The sequence below is a fragment of the Astyanax mexicanus genome, chromosome 1 (genome assembly GCF_023375975.1).
Source record: "Astyanax mexicanus isolate ESR-SI-001 chromosome 1, AstMex3_surface, whole genome shotgun sequence".
Classification (NCBI taxonomy): domain Eukaryota; kingdom Metazoa; phylum Chordata; class Actinopteri; order Characiformes; family Acestrorhamphidae; genus Astyanax; species Astyanax mexicanus.
The window spans coordinates 35,535,590-35,549,407 of NC_064408.1; the positions used below are offsets into that span (position 1 = coordinate 35,535,590).

The 13,818-nt window shown below is 35.8% G+C and overlaps 1 protein-coding gene across 1 annotated transcript in view; it reads left to right on the plus strand.

Annotated features, from left to right (window-relative positions):
• Nucleotides 1-13,818, plus strand: part of gab3 (GRB2 associated binding protein 3) — a 42,191-nt gene that overhangs the window by 11,681 nt on the left and 16,692 nt on the right. Inside the window, exons 2-3 of the mRNA XM_022684991.2 lie at nucleotides 5,618-5,921; nucleotides 12,425-12,620. Of these exons, the coding sequence (XP_022540712.2) occupies nucleotides 5,618-5,921; nucleotides 12,425-12,620 (500 nt within the window). The remainder of the gene's footprint in view (nucleotides 1-5,617; nucleotides 5,922-12,424; nucleotides 12,621-13,818) is intronic.

Genomic DNA, 13,818 nt, shown 5'->3' on the forward strand with positions numbered 1-13,818 from the left:
GGAAATACACACACTAGAACTAGAATTATAGCTCCACCTAGACATATACAAACTAGAGCTAATGTTAAAGCTCAACCTAGAATTAAACAAACTAGAGCCAGAATTATACCTTAACTTAGAAATACACTAATCAAATCTAGAAATAAAGGTAAATTTAAAAATACAAATACTAGAGCTAGAATTATAGCTCAACCTAGAAATAAACAAACTAGTGCTAACGTTAAAGTTCATCATAGAAATATACAAACTAGATCTACAATTTTACTTTGACCTTGAAGTGTACTTTGAGCTAAAATCAAAGCAGAATTGAGAGATTTGCAAACTAGAGCTTGAATTATAGCTCACTCTAGAAATGCACAAACTAGAACTGAAATTATAGCTCTACACAGAAATACACAAACCAGAGCAAGAATTATACCTTGACCTAGAAATCTACAAACAAGAGGTAGAGGTCTAGCAATATACAAACTACAGCTTGAATTATAGCTAAACCTAGGTCTAGAAATACAGTAACTAGAGCTTGAATTAGCTAAGTCTAGAAATACAGTAACTACATCTCGAATTATAGCTAAACCTAAAAATACACAAACTAGAGTTTGAATTAGCTAAGTCTAGAAATACAGTAACTAGAGCTTGAATTAGCTAAACCTAGAAATACACAAACTAGAGCTTGAAATAACTAAACCTAGAAATACACAAACTAGAGCTCGAATTGGCTTAGTCTAGAAATACACTAACTAGAGTTTGAATTAGCTAAGCCTTGAAATACACTAACTAGAGTTTGAATTAGCTAAGCCTTGAAATACACTAACTAGAGTTTGAATTAGCTAAGTCTAGAAACACAGTAACTAGAGCTTGAATTAGCTAAACCTAGAAATACACAAACTAGAGCTTAAATTAGCTAAGCTTAGAAATACATAAACTAGAGCCAAGGAGCATTAAAAACATTTTAGCATTTTGCACAGTGTATAGGATTTTTTTTTTTACCTGTGACAGTACACAAGAGGGGCAAGTACCACGGTTAACAACAAATAGAGTGCAGTAGACTGTCCCTGTCACTTATGTTTTCCAGATACTGTTTGAGTCACTGTGCTGTGCTGCTTTTGGCATCAGTAGTTGCATGACTGTAACTGGACATTTTGTTCTGAACGATGCAGTTTAAAAGTAGCAATAGCAGAAGTATGAGAGTTAGTCTGACGTTAATTGAATTAGTAACCTTACAAAGACATAAGAAACATTACTGATGTGTGTGTGTGTGTGTGTGTGTGTGTGTGTGTGTGTCACTCTCTGTCATCTTTAAATAAGGAAGTATTATAAACCATTACCCATATTTGAAAATGGAGTGAACCCATACACCATATGCACACAATACATGTCACATGTACACATATACATGTGCAGACACAGGCACACACACATAGGCCAATGTCTGACTTCCTGTTTGTGAAGAATGCTGGGAAAAGAACAAGTGGTTCCACTCTTGCTCATTAATACACACACAGACATACTGTGTGTGTATTAATGAGCAATTCAGACATACTAAAACAGACACATGAACACACACACACACACACACACAAAGAATGTCTGTTATGCCCACGGGGAGAAGAGACTGATCTTTGTTGAAGGTCAGAGGTAGAAGCAGGTCAGCCTCAGTACAGCAGAGCACCCAGAACAACCTCAGTGTGGTTAGTTCTTCAGAACAGAGTGTATAGACACACACACACACACAGATAAGCTTTGACAGGACATTTTCTCATGTTTAGGACCTGCACTCCTGACCTCAATACTTGAACGAAACAATCTTTATTTCCTTATTATTTAGATTTCTATCTTAACGTCTAATATAACTGATTTTACAATTTTGCCTTTATACCTGACTGTTTCTGTTAACAGACTGTGGGCCCTTGCCATCTTACACTGTGCGTAAGGCACGTCACGAGGCTCATTGCGATCTTACACACCGCCAACAGTCTATTTTTTATACATTACACCTAAATTGTTTACCTAGCGACAGAGTTTGCAAATATATCTACACTGATGGATGTGGTGGAAGTAAGGTGTGTTTAGGTCATTTTTGGTGTTTTGCTTTCTCGGCAATGGAAAACACAGGTGCGCTACTGACTAATTAACACCTTGACAACAGTCAACTGTCAGACGTTCATTGCTATCTTGGCTATGCAGGTGTGCCCAAATTTTACATAAAAAATAAACAGAATAGAAAATAAAATAACATTGCTGTTCCTGCTACTGACTGAGTTTAACTCAGTCACACCACATGGACTTTATTACTCCACCACTTAATTATTTACATTAACACTTCCCCAACCTCACTTACGTTCAAGTACACTTTACTCATGATTGGGTATTCACATATTCACAATCTCCTTTTAGAACTATATTTGTTACAGTTGCATATTTATATTATATTTCTATCTCACATCAGCCACTTTCATAATCAATGTCATTGCACACTGCACTTTGCTCTGTTAATTATTTAATGAACATCAGCAACAACTGCACTGCTCTGTTTACAGATATGTATCTTACCTTGTATAGTACGTTTTTGTATAGCCTTATATATATATATATATATATATATATATATATATATATATATATATATATATATATATATTATTTTTTTTTTCTTCTTCGTTTTCTCTATTCTTCTGTTTTAATTTATGTTTGAATCTGTTTCTTATTGTATTGTGTTGTTGCTGCTGGATGCCTAAATTTCCTTCGGGATAAATAAAGTATCTATCTATCTATCTATCTATCTATCTATCTATCTATCTATCTATCCATCCATCCATCCATCCATCCATCCATCCATCCATCCATCCATCCATCCATCCATCCATCCATCCATCCATCCACCCATCCATCCATCCATCCATCCATCCATCCATCCATCCATCCATCCATCCATCTATCTATCTATAAATAACCTGCACGCACACCTTCACAGTGTGCACATGCAGGTCAGTTTCCTCTGCTGAGAAGTGCAGAAGTGCTGCGCTGTTAAGAATCTAATCTGTCAAAGTCAGCGCACTCCTGGCTCTTTAAGGAAACAGTAAGTGACATGCTGATTGGGTTATTTCACATTATGCCCAAAAACACACCCATGATTAATTAAGAGAGATTAGTACATGCGTTTTGTGTGTTTTAAGCCAAGCAAGGCATTTTTTTATTATCCTCACGATAACAGACACACACTGACATGCCCTAAATTATGCTGCATGGTACATAGATTGCTAAAATAAGGCCCTGTTTTTCAGATGTGGACATTGAAAACTTATTTAGTAACGACGCACTTCAGATTTGATTAAGCGATTAAGCTTAAGTTTCATATTCATTTTTAATTTGTAATTTGCTATGGGAATTCATGTTAAGCCTGAGACTGGACAACAAGGTGACATTTGCAGTAGATTGCGTAGATTTAAGCAGGAAAGGTAAAGGATGCACTGGATCAGAAGCCATGCTTAGCATAAAAATGTCAGAAAGAGGTGCTGTAGAAATGTTTTTCTGTTCAGGTGACCTTGTAGCAGCTTTATGTTGCTGTGGCAATGAAAGCTGTGCTGAAAAGCCAGGCTGAGCTGAGTTTTATGGTCTCAGATTTAACATGTAATATAAACTGTATGTATGTATGTAATATATGTATGTTTAATGCTACATCGAATCAACTTTGAATTTGTACATTACATACTGTGTAATCATATTTGCAATTGCAACATTCTTTATATAATCTAACAAGGTCAATAAATTACTATTTTTTTTAAGATTCATATTTGTATTAAAGTTTCTGTATTTATTTGATTTATATTTTTATATCTCACTGTTTGCAAATACTTATTGTGTTTGCAGTCTAGTGTACACTGCTACTGTAGAGCAATTGAAGTACCCTTTTGCCATCAATAAAGTTAATCCTTATCACGTGTAATATTATTTTAGTGTGTACTATTTGCAGTATGTTAGATATGCTTATAATTAGTTACATGATGTTAACTTTCCTATTCTGAATGTAACGTATTTAGAACTGTGTAATAAAGTGAAACAAGGCAGAACATTTTATAAACACAATCAGGTAAAGAGAACACACTAACTCAATGTTTGCCTTTGTTGTAGGAACAGAGAGAGAGAGAGAGAAAGAGAGTTTAGTTTCCTATTGAATAAATGACCGTTAGAGACTCTTCTCCATCAGTGGTTAAATCCCACAGTCTGTTTCCTGCCTGTGTGAGTGTGTGTGTGTGTGTGTGTGTGTGTGTGTGTGTGTGTGAAAGGTGATCTGACAGAATGAGAAATACATTAAAATAATAAAGAACAAAGAGACAGGGAAACAAAGAGACAAGAAACTGCTCATGTTCACACAAGCAAATTTCATTTCATTTTCATGCTGTGTTTATGTTTATGTTGTTGATATGGCAATTGCATAGTCACATATTGCAACAGCTACACCCTCATACACACACAAATACACTCTCACTATTACTTAAAGGTCTCAGTTTAAAGTTGTTGCTATATGGTTTAAGTAAAGATGCAGCGAAATGAAAAATTTGTCCGAATACTGAATACTGGTTTTCAAGAAATTTGCTACCTTTTTACCATTGAAAAAATAATGCAGCATAAATGCAATTTTTTTCTCTTTCTTTTAAAACAAACAGCAATAGCTGTTTAAATGAAAAATATTTTTGACCACTTTTTAGACAGAAAAAACAACAAAGCACAATATATGTATCTCAGCTTTTCTATTCTAATCACACATTTGGCTAGCTAGCTTCCTCATCACTGCCATTCTAATAATAATGAACCTCAGCAGTCAATTTTAGTCAATTGTATCTCAGCATTGCTATACTGTTAATAAATATGTCTTCATAGTGCCATTCTAATTATAGATTTACTTCAGCCATGCTGTTCTTGTAGTCTGTGTAGCCAGTAATCTATATTAGCAGTGATATTATCATTATAAATGAATCTCAGCAGTTCAATTTTAGTCAATTTTAGCTCAGTAGTGCTATACTAATAACAAACTTATCTTAGTAGTGCCATTCTAATTATAGATTTATGTCTTGTTTAGCTAGCTAGCTAAATGTGCGATGAGAATAGCACTACTGATGTAAATATATGATATATATTTATATAAGTAAATATGTGATATTATCTTCATAAATGTACAGTATCAACCTACGGATGTCACTCCTAGCTAGCCAGCTGACTAAAAGATCGATCAATCTATGATTAAATTAATTTTGTCTTTAAAATGTTATTATTGCTTTGAAATGCTTTTCTATTATCATTATTTCAGTGGCATTTATTTGTATTAAAATGACATTTTTTTTCACAATAATTTCTGGGATATCGTCCACAAAAAATTCTTATCATAACGGCACTACTGAAATGTAAATTTAGGGTATTGGTCAATCTGCACAGATTCATATATGTGAACTCAGGGTTTAAGCTGATCTTTTTGAATTCTAATACCTAAACTAAACTTTAATTCAGTTTAGTTTATTTGGCGTTCATAATGTGTCAAAACTTTATTTGTTAATATTAAATATTAAATATTAACTTTCTTTCTCTCTCTCTCTCTCTCTCTCTCTCTCTCTCTCTCTCTCAGTCATGGCGAAAGCGTTGGTTTGTCCTCCGAAGGGGCCGGATGAGTGGGGATCCAGATGTTTTGGAATATTTTCGTAGTAAAAGCTCACGGAAACCCATCAGGACCATTGACCTACAGGAGTGTGAGGTGACAGTGCAGACGGAGGTGTGGCCCATTAAACGACACCCACCCAACCAGCACCTGTTTGTGGTCAAAACAGCCAACCGTGTCTTCTACCTGCTCGCAAAAACGGCAGAGGAGATGAACTGCTGGGTGCGAAATATCGGCCAAATCTGCACATTCTCTGCCCTCAACGACAGCACAGGTGAGACCGATAAAACACCTAAAACACCTGTACAAATTCAATCAGCACTTGTACCCATCAAAATGTTCCTCTACAGAACAGGTTACACCTGACTTGTACAAATCCACTGGAATAAAACAGATGACTCCTAAACTGTACAAATCCAGTCTGAAATTAATACTTTAGAGGAACCTTTATAAAAGCATAGGTGCTCCATTTAATATTTTAATCTTAAAACCTTTTGTAGAAGGTTTCTTAAAGCCCAGTATGGGGTTCCAAAGAGTTTCACAGTTTTACAGAATCCCTAAATGTTCCTCAAAGAACTTATAACAGTGTACCAGTTAGGGTTGGGTAGTATACCTGTAATACAATAATAATAGGTTTTGATGGTAACTTCAAAAAAGAAATGCACTCCATGAATATGATGTGCAAAATTATGCTAAATGCTGGCCAAAAAAGCTAATTCATATGCACCTAAGATGAAACGCTCCAGATCCACCATAGTTGTTAGTTTAGCAATGTGCAGGTTTAAAGCTTTGTCTTCTAAACATGAGTCATTTACCTGGAACACTGTCTGTGATGTGGGGTTAGCTGTTTGTCAGCTGTTAGCCTGTTAGCAAAAGTTATCTAGTTACCTAGCTAACTAACTAAGACTTCACTCATTCAGATATATTTTATCATCAGTACTCAAGAATCTGTACTAGAGGCTAGCTTAGCAAGTGAGCTTCAGAACCCAACACCACTCTTTAGATTTGTAAGTGGAGTTTCAGTCAGACAGACGTGAGTGTGTTCTGTGGTGAACAGAATGCTAGATATCTTGCTAGCTAAGAGAAGCTTTCTGATTAGCTGTGCTAAACATTTTTTAATCGTCAGACTGACTGCTGAACGTTGGCTGTATGTAAACCTTGTACCAGTACGTATTCATTCACAACAGTGGTACTACCATAAATAACAGTACCTGTACAAATCCAGCCAAAACAGTGCTACCAACAGCTGTTCCTGTACACAACCAGTCAAAACAGAGCAAAGAACACCTGTCCCTGTACCAATCCAGTCAGAATATAGCAAAGAACATCTGTCCCTGTACCAATCCTGTCAGAATATAGCAAAGAACATCTGTCCCTGTACCAATCCAGTCAGAATATAGTGAATAACACCTGCACATTTATAAATCCAGTCAGAATATAGTAAATAACAACCATCCATGTACCAATACAGTCAGAATATAGTAAATAACACCCATCCCTGTACTAATCCAGTCAGATATAGCAAATAACACCTGTCCCTGTACCAGTTTAGTCAGAATATAGTAAATATGACCCATACCTGTACCAGTTCAATCAAAATATAGCAAATGACACCTGCACATTTACAAACGCAGTCAGAATATACCAAACCACCTATACCTGTACCAGCCCAATCACAATATAGCAAATAACATCTCTCCCTGTACCAATCCACCCAAAATAGCATAAAGCACAGCAGTAGATGTATATAATTAATCAGAAAAATGCAAATCACACCTGTCCCTGTACAAATCCTGTCAGAAAAGCACAAATGAAATCTGTCTCTGCTCAAATTCACCTAGACCTCTGCAAATAAAAAAAGTAATAGCCGTACCTGTACAAATTCAGTTAAACCAATAAAGGCAAGTGTAAAACACAGCACAAATAACACCATTGTAGTCCAGTCAGGAAACTGCATGTAATGTCTTTATTGTCTACATTATTCACCCGTTAAAATGTAGTCACTGCAGCTAACAGACAAATATGAAATTTCGATTTATTTTCTGGGAAGTCAGACACTGAAATGCTGAAACCTGCTATAACGTAACGATTGGAGTCTTTACGACGACAGTAAGAGACAGAGAATGAGAAAGCATGATATTAGCCACCGTAATGTCTCCTCTGTGCCAGTTCATTCTGGTTCAGTCGAGCTCCGGTGTTAACATTCTGGTCCATCCTTCATCTCTCTCTTGCTCACTCTCTCACTCACTTGCTCGCTCGCTCACTCACTCACACACTCCTCCACCTCTCCTCTCTTCCTCTGTAACACACAGTCATCTCACTCTCTCACAATCAAATTCATATTCAAATAAGCGTTATGGGCCTGACAGGGACAATCCTGTTGCCAGAGAACTGAAGCCAAATGCGGCAGCATTTTGTACAGCCTAGACAACAGCTACAGCTTCACTCTATATCTTACCAAGCTGTGACAAATGGTTGGCACCCTGTATGATTTCTGAAATTGTAGATATTTTATATATTGCATGACATTTCATCTTAAATCAGAACCTCATAATGCATAACTGCAAAATATGACTTTCGAAAAATTAAATCTCTCAGATTTAATGCCACCACAGGTCTAACACCACTGCTGGCTGGTTGCAATATGGTGTTTCTATAATTTCTATATGTTTTGATGACAAAACACCCAACAGTGTTGAGTCCCTCGCAGCAGCAGTGTGTTTTATCTTGACCGTAGAAGTTTTTGTTAATTTGATGGATATGTAAATAGTTTGTAATGAAATACCATAACTGCACATTTACTGTTAAAACATTATGCTTACTGGTCAGACTGGGTATTCAGTGGAAAAATCCACTTAGCTTCTAGTCATTAATGCTGTGCTCTGAACTCAATCAAAGCAGTCCAACTCATTTTGGCATAATTTCTATAAAACAGGAAGAAATGCAACGACAGTGCCGATGCTAATATACAGTTATTGAATGTTCTACACTCAGTTCAGGTCCTGCTTCAAGATTTTAGAGTTTAGATAAAACCTTTGACTGCTTCCACATTTCTTATTTTTTAGCTATTAACAGAAAGACTTCTGTGTGATTTGGATCATTGTCTTGTTGCATGACCTGACTGTGCTTCAACTGACACATAGATAGCTCTTGATGATTCACTACTACAGAGCAGAATTCATTCTTCCTTGAAGGGTTATTATAACATATTAATAATTTACCACACCCATAATGTACCCACACTCACACACTTTCTGTAAATAACCAGAAACAAGCATACCCAAGCTGACACAGAGTCAGACAAGTCAACACCCATCTGCATACACACACACACACACACATACACCTAGTCTATAAGTTTAGAAACAGAAACCACAAGTTCACACATTGATCCCACAGATAACAAAGATATGCAGGACACTTGGTCCACAAACAAACACAAATGCATTACTGCAATGAAAATTGAAGGCTGTGAACATGAAAAAAAATGAAACTGTATGAAGTTGGTAAATGTGTATAACACACACACACACACGCACACACATTACCACACCAACATGGTGACAACAGCCACCCTGCTTCTTAGAAATACATTCCACACACAATGCAAATGAACAGTGACCATATCTTCTCATGCCAACACAATACACACACGCACACACGAAACGTTTCTGTGGTTCTGTCTCAACAAAATTTCCATTGAAAGCTATGACAAACCACATGTATTAGCACTATGCACAAAACACTTATAATACACATATAATACATAATACATATAGAGTATTACTACTCTGTATGTGTATGTAATAATATAAATTATTTGTAGTGTATCTAGATGTCTAAGTGCCTATGTGTAATAATAATTTGGCTCCATGTCTCCATTCGTTTTTTCACATGTTGACGCAGTATTCGCACGGTTGTATTTGGCAGTTGAGCTCTATATATAATAAGACTATATAATATAGTCTCAACTATATTATGACTGGAGCAATTAAAATGTTGTAAAATTACTTTTTTTTACATTGACTTCCACTAAAATTTAAAAATGTGTAAGTTTTGTGCAGTACAATATAACATATAATATACAAATAACATAAACCCTAAATTCAAAAAGCTGGGACGCTGTAAATAATATAATAATAAATGTAACTAAATGTAGATTTCAGAACACAATGATATGCAAATGCCATATGCCCATATTTTGTTTACAGTAGAACACAGAATACATAACTACATTACAATTTTAAATGTAACTCATTTATTATCGGGAGATTTCTAGTTCTCATTTATGTAGCTTGCCATTAGCTGCCAAAACCCTGAGAGAGCACATTTGGCCTTGTTTTAGGTATAAGACAACATATGCTCCCTTCCAGACAATGTCTCTTTCAAGGAAGGCTTTGTTTACAGTATTTTAGCAAGAAAATGCAAAAAAATTAAAAGACCACTTCAGTTTTTGAAACTGTTTGTTTGAGTAAAACGAGCATTGTTGATTTATTTTTTTTAACTACGGACAACATTTCTCCCAAATTCCAAATAAAAATATTGTAATTTAGAGCATTTATTTGCAGAAAATGAGAAATGACTGAAATAACAAAAAAGATGCAGAGCTTTCAGACCTCAAATAATACAAATAAAACAAGTTCATATGTATAAAGTTTTAAGAAATCAATATTTGGTGTAATTACCCTGGTTTTTAATCACAGTTCCTCCACCAGTCTTACACACTGCCTTTGGATAACTTTATGCCACTCCTTGTGCAAAAATCCAAGCAGTTCAGCTTGGTTTGATGGCTTGTGATCATCCATCTTCCTCTTGATTATATTTCAGTGGTTTTCATTTTGGTAAAATCAAAGAAACTCATTATTTTTAAGTGGTCTCTTGTTTTTTTCCAGAGCTGAATATGTGATCTTGTATTCTTTTTAATTTTATTTTGCTGTACTTTAGTCTACTATCACTTTATTATATTACTGTAACTTTAAAAAGGAGAGTAACACAATTTTAATCCACTGTATGTCCTGTACATATGCAGTATTTCCTCACTTTCCAGACACTTACTGAGTGTTGTAAATAAAAAAACTTAAGAAGAAAGTATATATAGTGATAGACATGGCCCTGTCACAACTTGCTTTGAGATATGGGTGTATGAAATTTTATTTATGTTTAATTTGATTTTACAAAGCATTCCACAATTTTTGGAATTACGATTGTAAATTTAGATTACATATTCTGTGTTTTTAATATAGATTTTGTGCCCTAATAATAGATGAGTGAGCTCCTGTAATAAGTGAGTCCTGTAGAGGGTGAAGAATAGTAGTATATTAGTGACAGACAGGAAGTGTGAATTTGGCCTCAGGTTTTACTTTCTGTTTGCAGTTGGGTTGGGGTTTGTTGCTCAGACTCCCAAACCTGTAAACACAGGAACCAGCTAATGCATGCAAATCGCAGGCAAACACATGCACACACACATGCAAATCACACACATATGCACACACACATTCATCAGACCAGCAAACAGTGAAATATAACCCAAATATATCACTGATTAATGGTTTAATGACTTTTATTTAGGAGTTGTAGAACAGGCCTGTATACACTACACACACATATGCTCATTTCACTGTGTGTAAACAGCCGTGGGATACTCTGTTTTTATAAAAATGTGAAAAGCACAGTCTTCCCTTTTGATGGCTAGTGTCCTCTGCATTATAATTACATGGTCAACCCCCCCTTCCCCCCCAAACCCACACACACACTTTCATTTCTCTAAACCGTTGGTGTCTGTGGAAAGCTGATGTGAGTGTGTGTCATGTGTTTGTGTGGTGGCGGAGGCACGTGAATATCAGCCGTTGTGATGGTGTGTGTGTGTGTGTGTGTGTGTGGACAACAGAAAGGTCAGGTTTTAAAATGTCATGTTTGATCAGAAGTTCCTTCACCATCCAATGTTCCATCACTGGACACAGAGCCACCTGCTGGTCACTCACTGCCACTGCAGATGTCTTCCCTTTATTACTGTGTCTGATTTTAACCTCAATTTTATTAATGTAATTAATATAAAATAAATAAGAGACCACTTAAAAATTATGAGTTTCTTTGATTTTACCAAATTGAAAAACCTCTGGAATATAATCAAGAGGAAGATGGATGATCACAAGTCATCAAACCAAGCTGAACTGCTTGAATTTTTGCACCAGGAGTGCAGGCATAAAGTTATCCAAAAGCAGTGTGTAAGACTGGTGGAGGAGAACATGCCAAGATGCACGAAAACTGTGATTAAAATCCAGGGTTATTCCAAAACTTTAAGAATATTAACTTGTTTTCTTTGCGTTATTTGAGGTCTGAAAGTTCTGCATCTTTTTGGTTATTTCAGCCATTTGTTATTTTCTGCAAATAAATGCTCTAAATGACAATATTTTTATTTGGAATTTAGGAGAAATGATGTCTGTAGTTTATAGAATAAAACAACAATGTTCATTTTATTCAAACACATACCTATAAATAGCAAAATCAGAAAAACTGATTCAGAAACTGAAGTGGTCTCTCAATTGTTTCCAGAGCTGTATGTATTTTATTTATTTATTTTTTCATTTTTTATCACCTCCTTACTATATCTTAATTAAAAATGTTCAAAAATTATACTGTTATTTTTTTATTTATTCTCTTTTACTCTCTTCTGTTTCTCTTATTTTGTTGTACCCTTCTTATATTTCTACATTCTCACTTCATTTTTCCTCTCTCTCTCTCTCTCTCTCTCTCTCTCTCTCTCTCTCTCTCTCACAGAATCGATGGACAGTCTGTCTCACACTCCCTCCTCCCAGCAGCCCTCTCCAGCTCTCTCCCCTCACATCCCTTTCTCAGCCACAACTGCCAATGGCGACACTGCGGTCAGAGACACACCCAGTGAGTCGGACAGCAGTCCGCCTCTCGACTACCTCTTCCTGTCTCAGTGCGAGACCGGCAGGAAGTGCATCACCAGGCAAGCCCTGCGCACCCGCCTACATCATCACAATCCATCACAATCATGAATAATTAATTACACCATCTCCTATTCCCTCGCCTATATGAATTTCAGGGTGGATTTAGTGTACATATTTTTTTTTACATAGATACATACATATTTTATATTCATACATAAATTATTAACGAAATAATGTTGTAATGCACAGTAGACTGTAATTAGGTATCCTAATTTTTGGACACAAGATTTTAATCTTTCTGGACTCATTCTGGATACTGTTATGAAAATAATTTTGGATATTATTTTTGTTAGAATTTCATATTTAGTCATATTAAACCCTTCTACAGCTATGTTCACCTTTCTTAACTTTATTTTGACCTTTCATTTCTACACTGTAAAAACAAAAAAAAACATCATGTAGAGCTTTAGAGGCATCAGATTACAGTCAGAGTATACATTTATCAATTATGATTTAGTAATTATACAGTGATGGACAATATTAGAACAGCGATGCCAAATCTTTTGGCAGTGTAAGTAGTAAGTAGACTTGCTAATCTGAGTATGGAAATTGCTCTCCTTTCAGCAGAAGCTTCCATGGCAACTGAAACAATAGAGTTTTTAGCCGTGAAGGCTGCTGGTTTTATCTTGAGTTACTAAAGCACATTTTAATTTAATTAGCTGTCTTGTGGGAGCTCATGCAGTGTGTTGAGATATAATGGGTTGAATGGATAAAGTCTGTTATGAATTTTTCAACATCCAAGTAGAAGGGCTGAGAAAAACAGACAAAACATGCAAGTCACAGTGAAGAGTCAGAAAACTTATCTCTGTAGATCTACTCCCTTTCTTTCTGCAGAATTTAACCCGCCACCACGCCTGTGGGGTAACACTGAAATAGACTGAGGAAACTCCAGGGAAATTCTTGAGTTACTATAATGTCACTCTGGGGTAACTTTTCATTAACTGTATAATAGCTCTTGGTTAAACTGTAATAACTGTAGAGTAGCTCTAGGGCAATCCTTTAAAAACTGAAGAGTAGCTCTGAGCATCTCTTAAATAACTGTAGAGTTGCTCTAGGGTAACTCCTGAATAACTGTTGAGTAGCTCTGTTGTATCTATTGAATAGCTATAGAGAAGCTCTGGATAACTCTTGCATAACTGTAAAGCAGCTCTAAGTAACTCATGAAAAGCTGAAAAAAGCTTTGGGTAACTCTTGAGT